We start from the raw sequence: 26,161 nt of genomic DNA on the forward strand, positions 1-26,161 counted from the left end.
AGGGATAGAAGGCAATGAAAAAGCAAAAATCTAGCTAGAAAAGGAGCGAACACTCCGCTAACTGGACCAGAACCGTTCTGCTTTCCAAGCGGAAACCAACTTAAAGCGGAACTCAAGAACCTGGAACACTCCCTCCGTAACCTGGAATGGGAATCCTCCAACGGTCTAAGACACTCGAAAATATTTCTCAGAACTTACGACCGAGAAAAATCAAAGATTTTCCTTGATTTAAGTAAGAACAATCTTAGAATTGTCACGGGGTTTCTAACAGGACACTGTCTCCTCAACGAACACCTCAGGAGATTGAAGCTGAGAAACAACGGCAAATGCAGATTGTGTGTGGAAAATGGGGAAACATCAGAATACCCTGAGTGCGTCGAGACGACAACCGTTCGTGCCAAAAATCTTGGCACGGCTGATGTCGGAGATGGAGAGCTGGCCTCTGTGGTACCGTCTGAGATACTGTCTAATATGGTATCGTCTGATTTGTCCAAACCCTGAGATTGTATGACGAGTTATAACTCAAGAAAGGGAAACACACAATAGATCTGTAAGGTCGCGGTGGACACATCCCCTCCTAAAGATTCTACATTCTAAGCGAGTTTATATTCTTAGTTTTGTATTTTGTCGATATTTTCATCAATATCATCCTGAAAGAGAGACAAACGAGGCTACATAACGGCCTACAAGAGGTAGAAAGAGACTTACTACTGTTGTGCAAGACCGTCAAATATCCCTAATTGCACGACGCAATGCCCTGCTTTCTAGTACTGCTATTAAAAATGAGTTAGCTCGCCTTGAAAAAATGTTTCAAGAAAGACCATAGCAAGAAGACTCCATGACAGAGGATTACATTTAAGGAGGCCTCTACGAGTTCCGAAGCTTCATTTACAGCACAAAATTACGCGAGAGTGTCATTTTCTATCGTAGCAGAAATATACATGCCATTTAAAAATCAAAAGGTGTACTAATTTCCGGTAAAACACAAAGTGACCAAAAACAATTGAATACGTCAATCAATCCTAATTTATGTCATATACTAACATACCAAATATTACGTTTATACCAAATTTCTTTTTCTATCTAAAAAATAAAAAACTTAGTCTCGAAAGTGACTCACCCCTAGAGTCACTTTCGAGACGTACCCGGTATAGAAAAAAAAACAAAGAACAACAACCGTAGACTAAGATTGAACGAAGAGAAGATTTTTGAAGTATCTTTAAGTGAAACTTTATTGTTAAAGTAGCATAAATATGCTTAGTTGTAGTTAAAGTATAGTATTGAAGGAAAGAGAGAATTATAATAACTACTAGGAGGCGGGGGAGCGCCAGATAGTGTATTCGCCCGGTCTCAATATTTCCCTTCCGCCGCACTAAGGGGTATTTAACCCAAAAAGTTGGCCAATATTCAAAAATCTAAATTCAAGATATCAACCAACCAATACCAGGAATTATTTGTATAAACATGAATGTATTCGAGGATGGGTAGTAGGGGTCAATGTCCCCCCGTGTTACAATCCGCGCCAATCACAAATTCTTCTTCGAATAGACGGGCTGTGTATCGCTGTGCTTTTACAAAATTTACTTAACAATAATTATCTTAGTTTTTCTTACTAATCGCGACCTTTTGTTGATCTTATATTAGTTTGGAGTATAATATGGGGGAGTATTACTCTTTAGTATAACTGTTATTTTGTAGATAGAACAATATTAATCTGCTAGTTCAATAATAGACATATTATTTCATTTATAACAGAATGTTTATATAAACTTTCAGTATGTAATCGAACCTTATTAGAACAACAACCGTAGACTAAGAACGAAAACGATTTCTGGCTGGTTTTGTAGCTTAAGTATTCCTTTAGAAGACCTTGATAAGAAATTTTGCTAATTTTTGCGAGTTTGGCAGTTACAATTTTTTTTAATCGAATATAAATGTAGTGTTTTTCACTTTCAACACCCTGTATCTTAGAAACAATGCATTTCTGGACCTATGTTTAAGGGAACTTTTCTCCATAAAATGACCTGAGGAATCACTCCCTCGAGTATTGACATGTTGTTGAGGGACACCTTGAATAATCTTATTTATTTATATTATATAATTCAATCTTAATCTTGTCAATAAAAAAACGCTCGGTATGTATTAAAATTTGAAGCAATTTCTTTATTTTCTCACGTTTTAAAAGGCGGAAGAATGCAAAAAAAATAAAAATATTATTGGCCAGGTTTTGAGGTAAAATACCCCATAAGTGCGCCGGCCCTGAGTGTAACCTTTGGCACCCTTTGGTGTAACCCATAGATAAATAAAACAAGTTTAGATTGGAAAGTGCCCATAAGGACGACCTTTCTCGAGTTATAACTCGTTATAACTCAAGAAAGGGGAACACACAATAGATCTGTAAGGTCGCGGTGGACATATCCCCTCCTAAAGATTCTACATTCTAAGCGAGTTTATATTCTTAATTTTGTATTTTGTCGATATTTTCATCAATATCATCCTGAAAGAGAGACAAACGAGGTTACATAACGGCCTATAAGAGGTAGAAAGAGACTTACTACTGTTGTGCAAGACCGTCAAATATCCCTAATTGCACGACGCAATGCCCTGCTTTCTAGAACTGCTATTAAAAATGAGTTAGCCCGCCTTGAAAAAATGTTTCAAGAAAGACCATAGCAAGAAGACTCCATGACAGAGGATTACATTTAAGGAGGCCTCGACGAGTTCCGAAGCTTAATTTACAGCACAAAATTACGCGACTACAATGGGCTGAGGAGATGAGAGCAAATGGACCTAATTGGAATTTCGTCATGTTTAGTTATGAAACAAGAATAGGCCTAGTGTCAGACTCGCGACGAATTTTGGTCTGGAGAGCATCGGGAAGACGAGCACGCTTGAATGCAGCTCAACCCCGTGTCTCGTTTCAAGGGGGAAGCATTATATTTTTCAAGCAGGTATAATGCACGGAGCTGGAACTTCTCTTGTTTTTATTGATGACACAATGACAAGTGCATCATATCTTAGAGACGTTTTAGAGCCTATTGTGCGTCCATTTCGAGGGGTAGTGGGGGATGAATTTGTTTACATGGACGATAATGCTCCTCCCTATCGCACTTTAGCGGTTCGCGAATTTTGTGAGGAAGAGGGTATAAGGAAAACTGTGGTGGTCACCGATGTCTCCAGATATGAATGTGATCGAGCATGCTTGGGACATGCTAAAACGCCATATTGCTGCGCGCAAAATAGCAGGGAAGCCATTCCTCAACATCTTCTGGACAACTTAATTGAGAGCATGCCACGTCGTCTCACAGCTTGCATTGAGGCTCGAGGAGGCAGTACAGACTATTAGTTGTGAGAAATAATTAAAATTGTTTTCAATATTTTCTGTTTAAAATGAAATTTGTTTTTGTTGATTTTCACTCATTATGAAATAAAATTATAATAACAGCCTAGTTACACTTAGATTTTTAATATTATATTAGTTAGTCGTGTAGTAAGCCAATATGTCCAAAAATATAAAAAGAATCATATAAGGTCCAAAATAAAATAAAAATATCGTTGTATGCACTAATTTTGGCCATGTGAAATAAACTATATAAAGTCAATATAGTAATTATAGTATGTTCAAAAGAATAGTCAGTTGAGTCGAGAAAAAGAGGGTACGACTATGCTCGACTTGGCGATTAGATATACTGAACAATATAAAATAAAATAATACATCATATCCCCAGAAACATCTGATATGTCTTCCGCATTCTATGCGGTTAAGCTTGCTATACAATACTCGTCTATCGACTATTTAAATGTTTTGAAAATGTGAAATGCGGGTCGTCGTGTGATAAACCCAGTTTCCGGACAATCGAGTGACACGGGTTTTTACTAGGACGATGCTGGTTTGTTCCGCTTGTCTGAATTTTCGACGGCCGTATAACAAGCAGAAAACTGTAACTGTTCTACATCAGTTGGTTTTCTTATGTATATGTATGTTCCAGAGCATGTAATTCTTGTAAAGTGTAGTTGTGCTCGATTTAAAATGATAGTGATATAAACTGCAATTCGTCTATATATGGTGATTCTATTATAAATGAAAACGATAAACATACTTAAATTTTACCACTTAAACTTGGGGCCATAAAATAAACGACTTTTGAATTGTCCGGTTACACCATAGATAAAGGAAATAAATCTAGATTAGAATGCTCGTCAAAATTTTGGGTTGCGACCGTTGTACGCGATCTGGCGCTGCTATAGCGGTTGCTAAGAATAACCGCACACAAAAACAGAAATAATTTTCTCTTGCCTATATCTCTTGTCAAACTCAGAATCTTCAAAAATTATAAAATCTTTCAACATCTAAACCACTCTCATTGAAAAAATTCCGGGAAGTGTTTAAAGCGTCCATTTTCAAAGTAATTATTGTTATCTTGTGAGTTTAATTTAAGTTTTATTTACTCAAACCCGAGTTAATTGTAAAAAAGTGGCGTTAAAACCTTAAAAAGCTGTGCTGTGAACTGCAAAAATCATCTAATTATATGCTAATCGTGGATCGTGGCATAACGTTGGCGTCGCGTCGGTTTCCAATGTTTCATAGGTATTTCATACATATGCAATAAAGTTTCTTGTATGCAACACACTGTATTTTATTGTCCTTATGGGCACTTTCCAATCTAAACTTGTTTCATTTATCTATGGGTTACACTCAGGGCCGGCGCACTATGGGGTATTTTACCTCAAAACCTGGCCAATAATATTTTTATTTTTTTTTGCATTCTTCCGCCTTTTAAAACGTGAGAAAATAAAGAAATTGCTTCAAATTTTAATACGTACCGAGCGTTTTTTTATTGACAAGATTAAGATTGAATTATATAATATAAATAAATAAGATTATTCAGGGTGTCCTTCAATAACATGTCAATACTCGAGGGAGTGATTCCTCAGGTCATTTTATGGAGAAAAGTTCCCTTAAACATAGGTCCAGAAATGCATTGTTTCTAAGATACAGGGTGTTGAAAGTGAAAAACACTACATTTATATTCGATTAAAAAAAATTGTAACTGCCAAACTCGCAAAAATTAGCAAAATTTCTTATCAAGGTCTTGTAAAGGAATACTTAAGCTACAAAACCAGCCAGATTGATATACTTGATAAGGTTCGATTACAAACTGAAAGTTTATATAAATTGAACTAGCAGATTAATATTGTTCTATCTACAAAATAACAGTTATACTAAAGAGTAATACTCCCCCCATATTATACTCCAAACTAATATAAGATCAACAAAAGATCGCGATTAGTAAGAAAAACTAAGATAATTATTGTTAAGTAAATTTTGTAAAAGCACAGCGATAGACAGTCCGTCTATTCGAAGAAGAATTTGTGATTGGCGCGGATTGTAATACGGGGGGACATTGACCCCTACCACCCACCCTCGAATACATTCATGTTTATACAAATAATTCCTGGTATTGGTTGGTTGATATCTTGAATTTAGATTTTTGAATATTGGCCAACTTTTTGGGTTTATGGGCGTATTGGCCAACCCCTTAGTGCGGCGGAAGGGAAATATTGAGACCGGGCGAATACACTATCTGGCGCTCCCCCGCCTCCTAGTAGTTATTATAATTCTCTCTTTCCTTCAAAACTATACTTTAACTACAACTAAGTATATTTATGCTACTTTAACAATAAAGTTTCACTTAAAGATACTTCAAAATTCTTCTCTTCGTTCAATCTTAGTCTACGGTTGTTGTTCTTTGTTTTTTTTTCTATACCGGGTACGTCTCGAAAGTGACTTACCCCTATACGTTTTTTATTTTTTAGATAGAAAAAGAAATTTGGTATAAACGTAATATTTGGTATGTTAGTATATGACATAAATTAGGATTGATTGACGTATTCAATTGTTTTTGGTCACTTTCTGTTTTACCGGAAATTAGTACACCTTTTGATTTTTAAATGGCATGTATATTTCTGCTACGATAGAAAATGACACTCTGAGTAGAATGACATATCATATGTCAAATCGTATTTTAAATGTATTAAAAAAAGTGTTAAAACCACTAATTTTTAAACAAGGAGCCTTGGAAAAATAGATTTGATCGTCTAATGCTGTTCGTTTCTTGTCCTGGCTGGTTAATAGATGCCCAAATAATATTTTTAATCATATGTCAATTTTTTTAAATGGAAAAAGGGTGGCTCATTAGCATATTTGGAAAACACATTTTTTACGAATAATTCTGTACCACACACTTAGTATTTCGAGTCAAATTGTCGTTATGAACCGCATGTTATAATATCAAATAAACTATATGCGAAAATGTCAAAAGTTGACATATGATATGTCATTCTATTCAGAGTATTATTTTCTATCGTAGTAGAAATATACCGAGGGGATGCCATTTAAAAATCAAAAGTTCCGGTAAAACAGGAACTGACCAAAAACAATTGAATAAGTCAATTAATCCTAATTTATGTCGTATACTAACATACCAAATCTTGTTTTTTCGTCTGAAAAAAAACCCAGGTTATAAGGGTGAGCCACTTTTGATCAATTATTTCGTGCAGAATCAGTATATGACCAGATACAGTTTTGTCGGCTTCAAAATGAGGATCAGCCAGTGTTTGAGATGCATCCCAGTGAGCATTTTATTCCTTTAAGGGAAATGTGTTCTAGGTGACGTCGTTGTTACGTTACCAGCCCTTCTTGTGCCTTATATGAAGCAATAAAACGCAGATACGTAACTGTTTCCTAATATTCTCTAAATGTGACAAAAACTTTGCTCACTGGGATTGTTTTGTCTTGCTCTAATGAGAAAATTCTACGATTCTGCTACCATTTTTCGTGTATTACTACATAATCAATCCGGAACAATCAAAATCACCCCAAAAGATTGATATATTTTCCCACTACTGTTAAGAAATTAATTAAATGAATGAGGCACTTATCAGTTTTTTTATAATAAGGATATCGGGACCCTCTTCAGCTTCTTGCGAATGAATATTTGCCTCATATAATTTTAGGGCATATCAATCATTAATAACAAATAAAGGGTATGAATAGTAGACAAAGTGAAGAAATTTAGAAATTCTATTCTAGCTACAAAGAATTTTTAGCTAGAATATTTGAATTTTTAGTATCTATTTCTAAATTAAAAATGAAAGTTGCCATCTGTCAATTATACGAGGGAAAACAAAATGTTGATATTTTGGTGCAAGTTTGAAATACTCTGTGCAGTGCGTTAACAAAGGAAGAAATTTAAAAATTATTTTATCATCTAGGTGTATCTTTTTTTGGTAGTTTGTTTTTTGATTCATCTCGATAGCTTTATTTTTAGGAGATATTCTCTTTTGAAGAAGACACTAACATTTTTTCGTATTCTTTACATTAAAATCATGCCTTTGCTTTTGGTCCTTGTTAACAGACCTCTAAAATAGTGTATATGATTTATGTAATGTCACTCTCTTTGAAACTCTACCATGATCAATTAAAGCAGAAATAGCCGAACTTAAAACCATCTCTACTAGAATAAAGGCACAGACAAACCAAACCAAACCAAACTAAATTAGTTTGTGGTAAAGGCCAATAAACAATAATAATATAACATTTAATGAGAGTGACATTACAAAAACAATAAATACTATTTTATAAGTGTGTTGATGAGGACCCAAAATCAATGCTAAAATTGCTGTCTTATTCAAAAGCGAATATCTCTGATAAAAATAAAGCTATTGAGATGAATCAAAAAACAAACTATCGAGGAAAGACGTACCTAGATAATAAAATGATATTTAAATTCCTTGCTTTGTTAGCATATTCCACAGGATGTTTCAAACTTTAACCAAAATATCAACTTTTTGTTTTCCCTCGTGTCTAACCTAAAATCCCCATATCTTGTATTCTTGATAAAGCCTCTTAGTTTTGAACGAATGTGTTTTCACATATTTATTTACATAGAATGTAAAAACATATATTTTATTATCTATTTTGTAGTCTTTATTATATTTTTGTTGGCTGGTGGAATTTGATATGCTGTGGAATGATCAATTCTTTAAAATCAATCTAAAATTTGAAAATATTTTAGAAAATTAATTGAATAATTTGTATCTATATATTTGTGGACATACTTGGTTTAACAAAAAGGATTTTCCTTTTTCTTTTAGTAAGTAATTCTAGTTAAATTATTTTTACTCTATTGTCTCTGCAACGACGAAAGCAACTAGTCAATAAAGAAAACCGTATTTGTACGTTTCCCAGCCAAACAAAGAGATTACTTTTTTTAAAGTCCTACTCTTATTTGAGACTTAACAAAGGAGGCAGAACAAACCTCATTTTACATATAACTTATTAGATAAATTGAAACAAAGGCGTATTCTCTTCGGTTAAACTGGAAGTCTCCTAATGCGGCTGTTATACAAAAGAGGGTGGATTTTTCTTTCTCAGAAAAGCTCTTTTAACTGGATACATCAAATGGAACGAGACTTTGCAGTTTCCATTTCGGGATTCGGCGTTAAGAATATTTATTTCTGTATACAGCGGCTCGTTTTGTACGAGCTATTTTTTGTTATATTTTTTTTTATATATATATGTATATAGAGTGTCCCAATATTCCGTGGACAATCAAACTTTAAAAAAATAAACACATTTTTTAAGATATTTTAAAACCATTAGTTCGATTTGAACGAGATTTGGGGTGCATCAAATTTTAGTAGAAATGTTTTCAAACTCCACCCATCACCGATTTTTTTTTTGTAAAATGGACTTTCTAGCATTTACAACATTTTTGACCCTGATAAAAAAACGCCACTGTGCATACTTTTTGAAGAAAAAAAGTTTTTTCGAAGCTGACTTACAAAAAATGTTTCTTGTCACATCAAATTGTTATGTAGCCGCATACAATCTAAAAGCTCTTTTTTATAAAATCTAGTATGCTCTATTAATCTAGTTGGCAAAAATATGGAATTTTTTGTTTGTATCACAAATTATGTTTAATAATAAGCTTCATAAGTTTTAAATTAATTAACGTTTGGGTCTATTTTTGATTGATGCCCTCTAACGCATTTTTGTATAATCAAACAAAGCACTTTTGTATAATAGAGATAAATTGTGTGCTATTAAGTTATTTTGATTAAAAAAATATGTAATTGTTACTATGTCTAAGGAATTTTGGAACTCTCTGTATATTTTGTAGATCCGCTTGGGAAAATAAATTTTTCCAAAAATTTTTTCACAAAAACTATGCGATATGGCGTTTTTTACAAGAACCAAAAAATGTTGAAAATACTAGAAGGACCAAATGGATACGAAAAAAAAATACGAAAAAAAAATCAATTGTCGATGAAGTTGGAAAAAGAACTCCAACAGTCAGCGATTCATCTGGTTGAATAGCTATGTAAGTTAAAATAAATAAAGACAATGTAATTCCAAAAAATTCTTTAACTATCAATACTGAATAATTTTTCACAACTTTCAAACTTGTAAAAAATATCTTTTCTAAAGTTCTATCATTAACAATTTAAGAGCTACATCTGATGACGTCCTCTATTATTGAATCACCCTGTACAAAACGTCAAATGGGATGTAAGTGCCGCAGTCCTTTTAGATGCAGTCCTACTTCTCTACTGATCAGGGAGGATCAGATCAATGGGAAATTGAAAACACTTATGTGTGTGATCATTTTCAGAATTTACCTTATTCAACTTTTTTTATGAAGATGTATATTAGCAGACTTTTGATTTTAAAATATCATTTTTTGGTTTATAGTTAGGGGATATAAGATACAGTTATAATATTATATTGATAAGGATAAAAATTATATGTACCGGGTGTCCCACTAAGAATAGCTCTCGGCTGTATCTCGGAAAGTATTCATCGGAGAGCCTGCGGAAAAAATTATTTGTAACTAAGAGGCTATGAGAAATTGCTGAAAATTATTTTCAAGTTTGTAGAACAACCGCTAGCGGGCGCAACTGCAACAAAATATAATAAAATGGAGTTTTTACACAATTTTGCCTAGATAAGGTGTACTATAAGTAATAGCTTCATAATCTTCAGTAAATTTTGAATATTTTTTGTTAGAACCGTTTTTCTCTATCTGCTAAAATACAGTGGTGGGGGAAGGTTAGATCTGTTTATATTTAAATATTAATAACTCCGGACTGGATGATTGGAATCCAACAAGCGAGGGCTCGTTTAAAAGAGCGTCAATTGCATACATTCAAGAATTTTGACATTAAAAACATTATATTTTTTGCAGTGGCACTTTGGGGCAGCCAATTTTTTTATGATATGTGCTAGTAAAGGTGGCTCTTTACATTGCATGTAATATATCCACTTACATCCGCTTACATCTTTTTGTAATTCAAGAAAACTTTATATTTTTAAGTCTTAATGACATAAATAAAAACAAATGAGTTTTTCACTTCTGTTGTGACTTTTTTTTTAAATTTAACAATCCAATACTATAGCCCAAGAACGCTTCTAATAAGTCGTTATATATAACAAACGAATATCTTTTACATCCATTTTAAAATTACAATCAAATGTAAGACTCTTTATCTACTAATTTGAATGATTTTTCAATTTACTTCAAATGGTGCTCATATACTCAATAAGTAAATAACAAATAGACATACTGTATATGTTTTACAAGACTAGAATATCTCTTTAACACAAATATGTAAAAAATATTTAAATTTGGAGCTCTTCAAAAACAGCCAATGTCTCCATTTTCTTATGCTTCGATCCATTGTGCGTCGTCCTGCTGGGTAGTATGCAATTTACAGAAAAAGTGTAAATTTACAGAAAAAGTGTAAATTTACAGAAAAAGTGTAAATTTACAGAAAAAGTGTAAATTTACAGAAAAAGTGTAAATTTACAGAAAAAGTGTAAATTTACAGAAAATCTGTAAATTTACAGAAAATGTGTAAATTTAAGGAAAAAGTGTAAATTTAACATCTACAGAAAAAGTGTAAATTTTGCTAAACTTATATTTCAATGTTGCGATGGCAGCTCTACGCTTTCGTATGAAGCTGTTTATAGGTCAAAAATAATATTCCTTCATGTCCTTGATAGGATGGGAGCATGGTTCCTCTCGTTCTAGATCCGATCCAAACCCTTGCGGTGACATATTATGCGCTCTGCTGTTTCAGGATCTTTATGGTAGAGTCTGCAGCAAAGACTTCCTTGATACAGGTTGAGCCTTGTTAGCCATATATCCTGTACAAGCTTATACTTGTTGTACAAGCTTATACTTGTTGTAATCCGAATTTTATTCCTGCTGAACTTCGCACTTCCTTTGTAGTTTAAATAAATGCCTTTATTGTCAAAACACTTTACAATTTGTAGACAAACGTAAAGTAAACAAACAAACAAACAAACAAAAGAGAATACAAAACAAGTATACAAATTACATTGTAAATCTTATTGTTTAAAATAAACATTTATAAATGTTTACAATGTCAAAGAATAAAAATAATAAAAATAAGATTCAAAAATATTTTGAAAGTTTATAGTAAATATAGTAATAGCAAATATTAGACCAGTGTTTACAAGATCAAATTCGATTATCAAAATATAAGTCATTTACGGCGTAGAAAGTCTTGTCTAGTAAATAAGATTTCAAGCTTTGCGAAATGAAGAAAATTATGTTATGGATTTGATTTCAAATGGCAGGTGATTGTGCATTTTTTTCGAGTTGTATAATATTGAACTTTTAACTAACTCTGAGCGTGAGGTAGGTAGATAAAGATCTTGCTCCGCGTTCCTCAGTGGATAAGTGTGAGATGGCCTTTCTTGAGAAGCTGATACATACTTACGTATTAAGCACACGGATTCAAATATAAATAAGGAAGGAAGAGTTAATATTTTTAATTTTTTAAAAAAGTCCCGGCAATGAGTTCTGCTGTTTAGTCCAGTGAATATCGAACAGCTCTTTTCTGGAGCTTGAAAATGCGGTCAAATTGAGTCAGCACAACACGCACCTCAGAATGGAAGGGCATATCTGAGGTGCGACTCAAAAGTGCATAATAAACAGTTCTAGCCATCGACAAGTTAAGCTCCTTAGAAACAGATATTAATGTCAAAATTCTTGAATGTATGCGATTGACGCTCTTTTAAACGAGCCCTCGCTTGTTGGATTCCAATCATCCAGTCCGGAGTTATTAATATTTAAATATAAACAGATCTAACCTTCCCCCACCACTGTATTTTAGCAGATAGAGAAAACCGGTTCTAACAAAAAATATTCAAAATTTACTGAAGATTATGAAGCTATTACTTATAGAAGCTATTACTTACTAAAAACTTAAAAAAGATTATATAATCCTATGAAGTGCCTATGCCGTGACGCCCTTGTTGCTCCAAGTGAAGCTAGTGTCGTCCGCAAAAAGACATATTTTACCACTGATGTATATGTTAGCAATGTCGTTAATAAAAAGAAGAAACAAAATAGGGCCTAGTACTGAGCCTTGAGGTACTCCACATTCTATTGGCTTGCTAGAAGACAACGTGGTATCCACCCTCACAAGTTGACTTCTCTTGCTCAGATACGATAAAATCATGTCCTTGGATGCATGTGCCCCTGTCTGTTTCTCCAGTGGACGGTCCGCATCTCCTTGTTTAGTCCTAATTGCTAGTTTTCAACTTACCACCCAGTATAATAAATATAATAAACACTAATTAAGTTATTAGGTAGTAATATAGTCTTAAAATAGATAACTAGGTGGCTGTAAAGAATTAATAAATGTAAGTTAATGTTATCAAAAAAATACAATCTTCGATTATTCATTATGTGTTTCTCCAAACACTAGTTTAATAGGTTGATAAGGAAATAGTAAATAGGTTTATTACAGTCAAATATGATTGTAGATTTTCTTAGTTAATCGTTATGAGCGAAACGTTATTAAGAAAATACATACCTAATAAAACTAAGCTATAAAAATTATTATTTACAAACTAAAAAAGTTTGTGGTAAAGTTTGGTAAAAGTATAAGCCAAAACATGACTTCAAAGTACCGACATCGTTTAAAATCAAATTAAAAATATATCAATTTTCTGAACTTGAATTTTAACCTAATGTTATTACAATTTTTTTAATTATTGTAGTGATCCTAATGTATATATTATAGTCATTTGATTTATTGGATTTCGGTCAAATATTACACAGAATATAATATAGTAAAAAATGTTTCTACAAATGTATTCTCTTCCTTAGACTCTGCTTTTGTCCATATTGTAACAAAACTTTTTTCCAAAATGGCTAGTAAATCACAATTTTTTTGTTCTCGTATCCCAAATATAACTACATGTGTTTATTCTATTGGTAATAGGGTATACTGAGGGAGATAATATATTTGTAGTAGCTTGAAATAATTTTTGATACTGTAATTACTTTGAGACTTCTTCTTTCAGTGCCTATCCTCTATGGATGTTGGCAATCATGTTGGTCCACATTTTGGTCCTATTGACAGCCGCCCTGAATAGATGTACGGTCGTCATTCCCGTCCACTGTCTAATATTTTTCAGCCATGATGTTCGTCGGCGTCCCTGACCTCTTCTACTATCTATTTTGCCCTGCAGTATCAATTGGATAAGTTGGTATTTATCATTACGCATCACATGCCCAAGGTATGCCATTTTTCTCACTTTCACACTATGTACTATTTCTAGTTCCTTTTGTATTCTCTGGATCACGGTGTTGTTTGTGAGATGGTAAGTGTATGAGATCCTGAGCATGCGGAGATAGCACCACATTTCAAAGGCTTCCAAGCATTTAGATGTAGCATCTGTCAGGGTCCAAGCTTCTACTCCATATAGGAGCGTTTAGAATACGTAGCACCTTAGGACCTGTGTGCTTATAGCAATATTCAGGTGCATATTGCATAAGATTTTTCTAAGACGGTTAAAAACGGTTCTGGCTTTTTCTATGCGGCATCTGATCTCTCGTGAGTGATTCCATTTCTTTGTTCAAGCTGCAGCCCAAATACGTGATTGTATCTGCTGTTTCCAAGGTTTCGTTATTCGCCCTAAACTGGTGGTACTTTGAGACTGAGGATCCCAAATACTCTTCTAAGCCTGAATCCACTAAGTATCCAAATTTCTATATTTTTTAACGTCACAAAGTATTATTTTTTGCAACGTGATTGACAATATAAATATGTCATTTTAACGTCTATAGATATAAAAGCAACATAAAAGTAAAATACTTTTACGACTAAGCACAAAAGTACACAAATATATTATTAAACTGACATTAAGTGTCAAGTTCAATGAGTGTATCCGTTGTTGCTTGATATATGATCACTTACAAGATATTACTTTTTATAACATTTGAAGTTCGTCAAAAATAGATCATGATACAAAGAAAATGATGATACAAAGAAAACAAGGTATGATACAAAGAAAACAAGGTATGATATTGCGCAGGTTGATCGCTACGTCACAGGTGATAACGGCATCATTGGTCGGCACTCTCCGCGCGCCAATTTCGAATCGTCAAACTGATGACACATAATACTGTGAATAATACATAATAAATGTGAAAATAATGTGTACATAATAAATGCGAAAATTACTTTTGAAATGTCAAGTGCAATCATTTGACATACCTTTTGAGATTACGTCCTAATTCTTCCCTATTTCAGGTCTTTTTTTTATTAGTGGCAATTGAACATGGATTTTTTTGTGTTGCGTAATGACGTTACAGGTGATATGCGTAAACTGAACGAAATTGGAGCCGCTAGCGATCATACCTTGTTTTCTTTGTATCATGAATAGCAATAAACCCTCGCCTGAAATGTCAAACGTACAGTCTTTTCACAAACAGTATTATTTTTACTCCTTATGAAACAATATACTATTATCACACATTATATGTTTTTCATCTTTAAGTCCCAACAGTTTCAACTCAATTATATCTTCCAGTCTCCGAAAATATTTTTCTCTTTAAAATATATTTTTTTATTTTCTTTTTATGTATATTTATTAAGCTAGAATATTTAATGCATGTATTTAGACATTAGTGTCCTAATGTCTAAAATTGTATCTTTAGTGAAAATAACTACTGACTGACATCAATTTTGTAAAATTATTGTAATTAAATAATTGTAATTTTTGTAAAAATTCATTTGATTTTGATTTGACAAATCAACGAATTGTTAGGGTTTAAACAAATTAGGATTATTTGCATAGCGATATCTGCGTATCTAAAGCTTCGTTTAAAACAAGGAGATTGGTGCTCTGCTGCTGGCATGTGTACAAGACCAGACGCGGAGGCTGAAATGCGAATACTCAAAATATATTTTGAAGTTATAAATGTCATATTCTGACATTTATCTATGAGGACTACAATAGTAGGTATGTGTTTTTATTTAATCCATCAGAACTCATCATATATGAGGGGACGCTTTTTACAATTCGACGCTTTTAAATGGAAACACCTCTTTTCTATAGGAGATAGACGAAAACTAATATCGGTGTCTGGGCTCAAATTTTGAACAAAGATCTATGGTGAAAAACCGCACATCGATATCTGTACCGTTTCGGAGTTACGGGGTGTTTTTCAAAAATGTGCATTTTTAACAAATCGCTGTAACTTTTTTGCTACGAAAAATTTTGTATTTCTATGAAAACATTTCCAAAGCACCTTTTTACGTAGAATTTAATGGTTTAAGTATAATTTTTGTAAAATTAATAATTTAAGAGTTATTAACAGAAAAATTGATTTTTTATTTGGGACACCCTATATATTTTTAATTAACTGAAAAGAATTTAAAATTACCTTTCCAAAAATATAGCACACTTCATATTTTGTTATAATCCCCTTCAAAATACAGAATTTTTAAAAGTTCGCCACTTGTAACTAGTAGGCTTTGGACCCCTTATTGATGATATGCCCTTAATGGAACTCAAAAACATTATATTTCCAGCAAGACGACGCACCGCCTCTAAACGCTGAAGTTATCAGCAAATTTTTGCAGCCAATTTCAAGAATAATTGAATAGTTAACCATGTCCCAGCCATTGGCCGTCGAGACCGCCTAACTTAGTGCCCATGGATCTAATCCTATGCATATATTTGCGGAAGAATGAAGGTTCCTTATTCTTCCATATAATCTAGACAAGAATTAAAAATACTTAGCAGTTATGAGGGGTATCTTTCACCCCCACCGAGTTAATGAATTCCGCGAGAAATGTTCAAAAACTGACCCGTCTGTCCATAACAGAAGACGGTTGATATGTCGAACACCTGTAGCAAAATCTCATGTCTTTGTTTGCTATTTATTTTTATTGTTATTAGATATAGTTCAAATGTGTTGATGTTGGTTAAATATATTTTAAATTGTTATAAAAATCTGCATCTCTCATAGCAAATATTATTTTCGTTTTAATTGATGCTCACAGCTAGAATTTTTTTGCATTACAGCCGGTGCCGTTCAAAGCCTATTTATTTAAAGAGGGCGAATTTTTATATACTCTATATCTCGAAGAGGAATTGAGCAAAATATCAAGTCTGTTATATTTGTGGAAAGCTAATTTTAAATTCTTTTCAATAAATTAAAAATATACAGGGTGTCCCATATAAAAATCAAATTTTCTGTTGATAATCTCTTCTAAATTATTGTTTGAAAAAAATTATACTTAAACCATTAAATTCTACGTGTGGTGCTTTGAAAATGTTTTCGTAAAAAACAAAATTTTCCATAGCAAAAAAGTTACAGCGATTTGTTAAAAATGCATATTTTTTAAAACACCCCGTAACTCCGAAACGGTAACAGATATCGATATGCGGTTTTCACCATCATGTTTTTGACAAAAATTAAGCTCCAGACACTGATATTAGTTTTTGTCTATCTCCTATAGAAAAAGGTGTTTCCATTTAAAAGCGTCGAATTTGACCCACCCTGTACAACTTTTAAAAGCCCGTTTTTGATTCTTTTTAATTTATTTCTACCTGTCTTTCTGTTTGGTCTTTCTGTTTGATGCTTATCATTCTGAGATTTACAAGATCATATATATATCTGCACCGACTAGAAATTATCCGAATCGTCAATACACAGAAAGAAAATAGCAACTCTAATATACCAGGTGCGTCTCGACAGAGTGGCTCACCCCTATAACTTCTTTATTTTCTCAGATAAAAAAACGAGATTTGGTATGTTAGTATATGACATAAATTAGGATTGATTGACGTATTCAATTGTTTTTGGTCACTTCCTGTTTCATCGGAAATTTTGATTTTTAAATGGCACCTTCGGTAGTCTTTTACTTTATTCGAAAGAAAATGCCACTCTGAATATATCATATACTTTTGACATTTTTGCTTTAAAAAAAATCGTAATTTAAATTTTAATCTAGAGTCTAATCAAAAATGTCAAAAGTTGACATATGAAATGTCATTGTATTCAGAGTGTCATTTTCTATCGAATAAAGTAGAAATATACTAAGGGTGTCATTTCAAAATCAAAAGTTGCAGTCATTTACAGTGAAACAGGAAGTGACCAAAAACAATTGAATAAGTCAATTAATCCTATTTTATATCATATACTAACATACCGAGTCTCGTTTTTTTATCTGAAAAAATAAAAGTTATAGGGGTGAACCACTTTTGAGATGCACCCGGTATGTATCTGTAAACATGACTATTAAATGTCAGACATGTAATTATATCGTTTTTTGCACGAGTTGGCCTTATCAAAGACCACCCACTGTATAAGAGTTTCTGCATGGTGACTTGATATCATCATCTATATCAATTTCATGGTATTACATTTCGAAGGTTAATTAATTTGTGTTAAAATTACTGGAAATAATTAAATAAATATATGAAAAAATATCCATCTCTTAAAAAAATAAGTATATCTTTAAAAAAAAAAAAAAATAGTTAGTTTACTCCGAAATAGGGCCAATTGTCATATATCTGAATATCACTTCAATAATTGCGGTAAGATCAATATGCAAAGAATAATCGGTCAGTTATAAATCAGTTAACTAATATAAAGGCTGATTAAAAGTTAAAAGTGATAAAACAATAATATATAGACTTGAATGAGCCTTGGAATGAGCTTTAAGAAAGTGGAAATTATAAATTATTGCTTATTTACTTAAGTGGTTTATTTAAAAGAGACTTCATAATTTTCGATTCTCAAGATATTTGGAATATAAATTTGATGTAAATTGGGAAATAAACATGTTGACTAGATAGTGATTTGACTGAAATTATAAATTTCGGAATTTTTTATTTATTTTTAAATGATAAGAAGAAATTATGATGGCGGTTTCTGTTGAACATTTGACACAAAAATATTTCAATTTTATGATTTCGGTCTAATAACTATCTTGTCGATATGTTCAATTTTTGCCAATAAAATGACAGGTATTGATTATTTCGATTCCAAATAATTCGAGAACCATTACTCATAGCAGTTTTTACAAAGCAATTTTTACAATTACATTTTTTACGTAAAAAACGACAGAATGTATATTTTTTCACTCAGTAGGTTCTATAGAGTTACGGACGAAAAGTTATTACTTTAAACGAGATAAAAAATATGTAGGTAGTACCCCCTACAAGTTAGAGTCATATTAACATCGAAATCAAATTTCCCATATCAAAAAGCTCCTAGACGCCACTTTTCATCCAAATATCGACGATAGTTTACAAATTATTTGAAAAAAGTCGAAATTAAAAATGAAACTTCTACACCCTGTATCTCCGAAAGGAAGCAATTTAGGACATACTACATCTATACGAACTTTTTCACTTATTTAATTTGCAGAATATTATGCCGAAGTTTCCCGAATAGAATTATTCGGAAAACCCTTAATATTTTTCCTCCTCTTAATATTTTTCTTGTATCACGCTTCAGTTTATACGCTTTAACCCATACAAATTTAAAATTTGGCTATCAACCTGATGGCCTTAAAGTATTAGAATTCAAATTTAGTGTGGTTATACTGCCCTGACATTTATTTTTATTTACATTTATTTTCAATCCATTACTTGGCAATTTTAACCGCCAATTTTAAGCTCCAAGGCCATACACCGATACCTGAAATCCAACTGACTTCTTCAACTGCTGTGTATAGTATTGAAACCATAGATTTAAAATATTTTATATTAAGCCTATGATTGAAACAAATTATTTCATTCATATCCCCGATGAGAATTTTATTCTGTATTACTTCAACTCGCCATTCCTCATCAACATTTTTACCTATAAATTATTTTCTTAAAAATACCTAATAATGGTAATGACGATCCCTAACTAATGGTTTAATATAAAATAATATGTTCCCTCATGAATTAAATTTTTGAATACTTTCCATTATTTAGCAAGAAAACTTGTCATTTTTAATGAATACCTAATAAAATAGTAATTAAAAATGAGTCCTTTGGAATATAATGAGATTGCTGATACTAAAGATGGGTTTTCATTAATCATACTTATTTAGTATCTATTCAAAACGCAGTATTCAACTATTGGATGTTCGAAACACCAGTATTTAGGTACCTTAATCAGTTTTCTTTACACACTTTCAAACAATCAATCATACCTTAATATCCTCGACGAAATCTTTGGACGCATTTTTATCCTTTGATCCAAATATCATAGCGATCACTGCAAACACTAACAATACAACAAACACACTGCACACAAACGATAATTCGTTTCTTTGATCTAAATGCCGATTTAAAGTAACATTGCCGAGCGTAGGTTGTAACTTAAGCCTTAATTACTTAAGTGCTGTAAAGCGACTATAGACCGGAGTACCCTCGCGACAACACGCTATCTTCGGACAGGTGACGTCAGTACTAGTTGAGCCCGACCTCTTCGTTTACGTTGAGGTAGACAGTTCCGTACTAAGGCATGGGCAAATTGTACTAAGGTGAGTAGCGGTTGGTGGGCGATATGGTTGTAGAAGGGGACATAACGAGTAATATTTTGTTTGATGAAAAGTCTATAAAGTCAGATATGCGTAGTTTGCTATGCCGCCGTTTCTCTGTAGACTTGAAATGTACTGTTTATGTTTTCTGCTAGGAAGAAAATATCTAGTCTGGCTAAAGAAATTTGTCTAACGAACAAAAAAACCCAGACAGTCAGGCGGAACTTATGTCATTTATGCAATTTCTTTTTTTTTTCCACAATAAGGGGCCGTCCTCTGCCGGAAACACTGCGACCTGTGAGGCCTATTGTGTTTGTCCCCTTTCTATATCTGCACCCATTCTGCTATCCCTGTGCCCTGCACTAACTTATGCAGATCCTTGATAGGATGGGAGCATAGTTCCTCCGGTTCTAGCCTAGCTTTCCCAAATAAAAAGTGTCGCTTGCGATCCAGAGCCTCGCAGTGACATATTATGTGCTCCGCTGTTTCAGGATCTTTATCGCAGAGTCTGCAGCAAAGACTTCCTTGATACAGATTGAGCTTGTTCAGGTAACACTTATGAAATTTCTTACTAAAATCAATAAAATTAAAGGATTTGAAGGACATGTTTGAAAAAGTGTAGTTTGAAATGTTGAAAAAGTAATAAATTAAAAATTAATAAATAATTTGATTTACTTTCACAAAATTTGTATTAAAATAACCGTCTGTCCGTCTGATGACTCCATTCGGGTACCTCTATCAACGTGCCGAGTTTGGTTCCAATCGACCCATCATTAAGAAAAAGCCTGATGATTTTGTCCATTTAGAAGCATCTGTCGATACGTCGAGGGCGACATCCCAGTAGCCCGCCTCCAATTATGCCGAAATCGAACCACACATTTCTTCAATATAAAATCTTTACCTCTAATGAAGATGGTCGCGATCGGACGACATCAAATTTTGACATTTCTTAAGTCAAAACTAACTGTCACAGTGATACGTCCCAGTGAGCAATATTTTGTCACATTTAAGAAACAGTTACGTATCTGCATTTTATTAATGGGACCGATTGCACACACATGTTTCGAAACTGTTACTTTTATATGCCCAGTATACGTGGGAAGTAAAGCACGGTGACGCATTTCGGTAAAAATTGGGAGTTCTATCAATGCATGTGTGAACTAATACACTAACAAGACACTTATCACTCTTTTTTATAGGACTTATTTTTAAAAATTTATCACATCGTTGCCGCAAAGAATACACAACATGGCACTTTATTTCTTACTAAATGACTAGACATATGGTATTTCCAAAATAGGTCTTATCGGGATATACAAACAATTTTTCCACAAACTTTTGTAAACAGGCCAATTCCATCTTTACCTACTATATCAAGAGTTATTACAGTGACAGTTTGAAAAATTAGGCTACAGGTTGGAAGAAAAAAATAAAATGTAATGTAAACTGGCGACTTTCAAAACGTTGCAAAAAGATCCTCATCTGCGACAAATTACATCCGTTTTTTTTTAGATCCTGCAGCACAAAAATCTCAGCTAGTCGAAGCTGGAAATACATTCTTATTTCCATTATATGGTCGACATAGGCTAGCAAAAGATTTAGATCAGTTGAGGTATTTTAAATATAAAGCCCTTACATCTCGTCAGGTACTTATAGTAAAAATTTTGATTTAGCTACCTTACTTCCAACAACTAACGCAGCTGAAAATCATTATTATAGGACCTATAAAAAAAAGTAGTACAAGAATTAGTAGTCCCAGATGGAACTCTTGGTCTATAAGGATTTGGTTGTGTAGGGTGTGTAGGGTTATGAGTCGTCATAACCCTACACAAGTACGATATTGGTCCCGTGAAAATTTGCACAGATATTTTGAGGTACGCACGCAATATCCTCAAAAGCTAAATGTTTGGGGTGGTTTTGTAGGGGAGCATATGATTGGTCCATTTTTTATAGAGGGTAATTTAACTGTTGGAAAGTATTTGGACTTGTTACAGCAGCAGATTGTCCCTAGAATTCGTGAGTTATTGGGAGAAAGATTCCACAATGTCTGGTTTCGAAAAGATTCCACAATGTCTGGTTTCAACAAGATTGTTGCCCTGCTCACAATGCCCGTATTGTTCAAGAATATTTGAATAATACTTTTCCCAACCGTTTAATTAGTGGACATGGAACTATTTTGTGGCCCGCTAGATTATCAGATCTTTCTCCCAATGATTTCTTTTTATGGGGTTGTGTAAAATCCAAAGTGTATGGTCATAATAGGGCTAATAATCTGGATGAGCCTTCAAGTAAAAATACGAGGGGCTTTCCAAACTATTAGCCCTAATATGTTGGCCAATGTCAGACGGGGATTTTACAACCGCCTAGGCTTCTCTCTAGCACAAGAAGGTGGTCTTTTCGAACACTTGTTATATCTTTTTTTTATTTAGAGTAATATTTTAGTTTTTTTTTGAATTTTACTGATGTATTTTTTAATTTTGGAAATGATTTTTGGGTTAGAGAATTTATTTATTTTAAGTTTTGGCTTGTAAACACACTCAAATAATAAATATTTAAGTATTTTTATTTTAAATTTTACCTTAAGTGAAGGTAAACACTTAAAATGAAAATATTAAATACTCGGCACTCCTCGCGTCGTATTCCTAGTCTGTCACGACCGACCCGTCCATGCAACTTCCTACTGCCTGACCAGCTGACCAGCCGACTAGCGGCGGTGAATCTCGAGTACGAACGTAATCGGGTAAACGCAAATTCGTCCGACAACCTGCTATGTTACTAGTAGCACACTAGTAGCCTGGTCTTCTCTGTATAAAATATAGCAACGAGGGCCACAAAACAAATTTTGTGTAACAAAAATATTTTTTAATAAATTAATTTTGCTAAAAAAATTGCAATATTCCGATTTATGGTTAATAAAAGTTGTAAAAATTATTGTCTAACATTCGTTTTGATAAAAGCAGCATGGATCGGCATAATAAATCAAGTATCAAAATTGTACTATGCGTCATGATTGACACAAACGAGGAATCTTGTAACGATATTCCGTAATTGCGTGGTCGATATCGATCGATGAAACAGTGTTTGGACATCATTCCTGTTTTGTGACTTGTCCCGACGCGAGAACGGTATAGTGATCGTGGTGCCGGTATAGTGTAGTTCGTAAGAACGGTATAGTGATTATGGGTAACTCCAGTGTCGATAACAATATTTACACTCAGTGAGCTGCTACTGGAAACCTTTTTTACCCGTTATATTTACACATATTGGTTATTGAAGATGACAATCTTCAAAACTTGCAGCATTGCCACAAGTTGATCTTTTATTGGACTGGGATGTTTTTATTCTTACTTTTTTTTTCTGTGATAATAATAGTGTATAGTAAACGCCACGAATGTTTGGGAGTGATTTATCGCTTGATGAAGTTAGAATCGACACGCGCGCTATCATTTTTACTTTAAAATACGTAAATTTTTACCGCAGACGTAGGTTTTTAAAGGCCCGGTCTAATCATCTACCTGCGCTCCTCCTACTTATTGTAAAATGTTAGCATGATTGACAAAGACGATACTATATCGCGTTTCTTTGATTGATTCGCTTTTGTGCGTCAGTCCATTGGTGTGCTTGCAGTGCGACCAATGGGGCATTCCATTTTATATTTATAACCAAATATATGTTTTGACAAGACTTTGACAGTTAAAACAACAAATTACAACAGATTATATATTGATTATTATATGACTTGAAACACCACGGCACTGGAATTAAGTTTTATGTGCTTTTTCTACACAAAATCGGTTATACGAACTTTAACATTCTCTAAATATTTAAATATTAATAATTTAAATATTTTATTGATATTGGGTAATTTAAATATTTTATTGATGTGTCCATTATTTTGTTATAATTCGTTTTAAAGTAATGAATAATATCTTCGTAATCTCTCACTTATAGTAAAAAGATTTACAATTTTTTATATACATATTTGTTTGGCTAGGTATATTTTTGGGTCATAATAAAAAGGATATTAAGTTAATAATTTACATAATGGGGAATTCCATAGGTCTGTTCGGTTTTATATGAAAGTTTTATGGATTCGTTTTTATTACGTTTATAAATTTTTATAGACCTTAACCTCAACCTATTGGTGCTGTGTTAAGGATTTTAAAATTATTTTAAGGGAAAATATGATCAGAGTAGAAGTAATTTATATTTTTAAATTGGCTCTATTTTTGTTTTGTGTAGATGACTGATGTTTGGTGAATTTAGTATATTTTTTCCAGTTTGTGTAAATTACAAAGAGAATTAATGTAATAAACGTAAAAACAATAGGAAAAATAAAAAATCATAAACATAACAAAAACAAAACGGTAAAACTTTAAAAGATCAAATAAACGGACGGAATTCATATGCCTCAAATGTAATGAATAATGGCCTCAAAAATACGAATGTCATCGTTCTCGTTAATCGTCACAATATTATAAATATCCATAATTAATTCAGTTTGCTTGTGCTTCTTTCAACTAGACAGACTAAACTGGCGGACCGCCGGAGATGGTAAGGACATGCTCCAGTTGCCGCCCGAAAATCACCGGATGGGGTTTAAACTGCGCAAGTGTTCTTCGCCTGGAGATCGAATCTTATCCAACCGCCCGCCGGCGAGAGAGCGGTTACTCTATATGACGGATGTGCGCACCTGTTACTCGGAGAGCGCTCGACTCTGAAATAAGAACGAAGAATTTCGGGAAAGCTCCCGCCAGCGGGAGGCTGGCGATCGACTATGAATACGACCGTAAGAGTGGGACCCAGGTGGGACTCTCCGCTGCGACCGCGAGGGCCTATTGTGGCTCAGTTTCTACAGAAGTGTCTAGCCCCAGCAGGCTATTAAGCTTGACCAATCAGGTTGGTTAGCGTGGTTATTTGGAGGGTGTTAATTCATTTGTGTTTGTCAAAAACTTTAACGTGATTGGTCGGGCTTAATAGTTGCCTGCTGGGACTAGACACAAGTAGTTTCTACAAGCTCTCGACATAAAACATCAAGTAAATGGGAGATGGACGTTGCTACGACGCGACGGCGACGTTACAGTGGCGGTACGTTATAGTGAGAATCGCGCCTAAAGCGAGCAAGTAGTAATCCATATGTTTTACTTTTCTGTAGTAAGAATAAGAGGTAGTTTTATAATATCGCAGAACACACGGGTTTCCTATTTGACGACGAAATATTTTATATTACACAGATCGAAACAAAATTAAATAAACCTTTCTCGATCTTGATCGATTAAATTCTACTGTGCGAGTTAACTACGGGTTAAAAAGCCTTTATAGCGTTACTCCGAACTTACTTGTGACCGTTTATACAAATTGTGGGCCTAGTTACTGTTTTCCGTGATATACAAATGAACTTCATGGGTTTAAGAACAAAATTCTTACTATGCCTAACACTATGCAGTTCACAATAACGGTTTTGTGTCTTTTAAAGGACACACACACAGGCACGGCATTGTTTTAACAACATTCCCACTAAATTTCAGTTATTAGTTGCATTCTAGTAACAATTTCTTTTGTGTCAACACAATTCCAATTTTGTGTAATAGTAGATACACATTAGTTCCGTTTTTTAAGCCAACTTAGTCACCAGTCGTGACGTCACTTTTATTTTTGTGTGCTATTTGACGCAAAAGAAGGGCCTGGTAACGTAACAACGACGTCACCTAGAACGCATTTCCATCGAAGGAATAAAATGCTCACTGGGCTGTTGTCAACGGTCAAGTTGGCCTTGGTCCAATTTATCGACATACCAAATTTCATTTAAATAGGACGATTTTTTCTAAGCCGTAGGCTGTCCTTACCACTTTTCCTCTCGCCTGATCATACTAGCTTTGAGTAATTTAGTTAAATACCTTGAATATTATTAACATCGACCTCAAAAAAATTCGATTTTCAGTAAAATAAATCCAATTTTCCAGTACTTTTTCAAAAAACTAGTTATTATCTACTAAAACACCCACTCTAAACTACAGAATTAATTTGAACCGCATTATTGATCATAATTGAATCAATTTACTTAACAAGTAACATATACGAGTTGTTTCTAGTAATCTGACGAATCTGACATAGACATATCGCGCGAATTATTCAGCTCCGAAAATACATCCTCGCATGAACCGTTACACGGCAAAGGGAATGTATATCAAAGACAGATTATTGTCGAAAGCAGAGTTCGTTACAACTATGCACACATGTGCGTTTGAGAAGCGTGATGTTTCAAAAGCAGAGGCGAGTGTAG

General features: G+C 33.5%; 1 protein-coding gene across 1 annotated transcript in view; it reads right to left on the minus strand.

The window, feature by feature from the left end:
• LOC115875464 (rho guanine nucleotide exchange factor 4-like) overlaps positions 1-19,810 on the minus strand; it is a 59,698-nt gene extending 39,888 nt beyond the window's left edge. Inside the window, 1 exon segment of the mRNA XM_030890936.1 lies at positions 19,549-19,810. Within this exon segment, the coding sequence (XP_030746796.1) occupies positions 19,549-19,605 (57 nt within the window). The 5' untranslated portion in view covers positions 19,606-19,810.
• Between the last annotated feature and the right edge of the window lie 6,351 nt (positions 19,811-26,161).

This window comes from Sitophilus oryzae, unplaced genomic scaffold (assembly GCF_002938485.1).
Source record: "Sitophilus oryzae breed Bouriz unplaced genomic scaffold, Soryzae_2.0 scaffold_1057_pilon_pilon, whole genome shotgun sequence".
Classification (NCBI taxonomy): Eukaryota; Metazoa; Arthropoda; class Insecta; order Coleoptera; family Curculionidae; genus Sitophilus; species Sitophilus oryzae.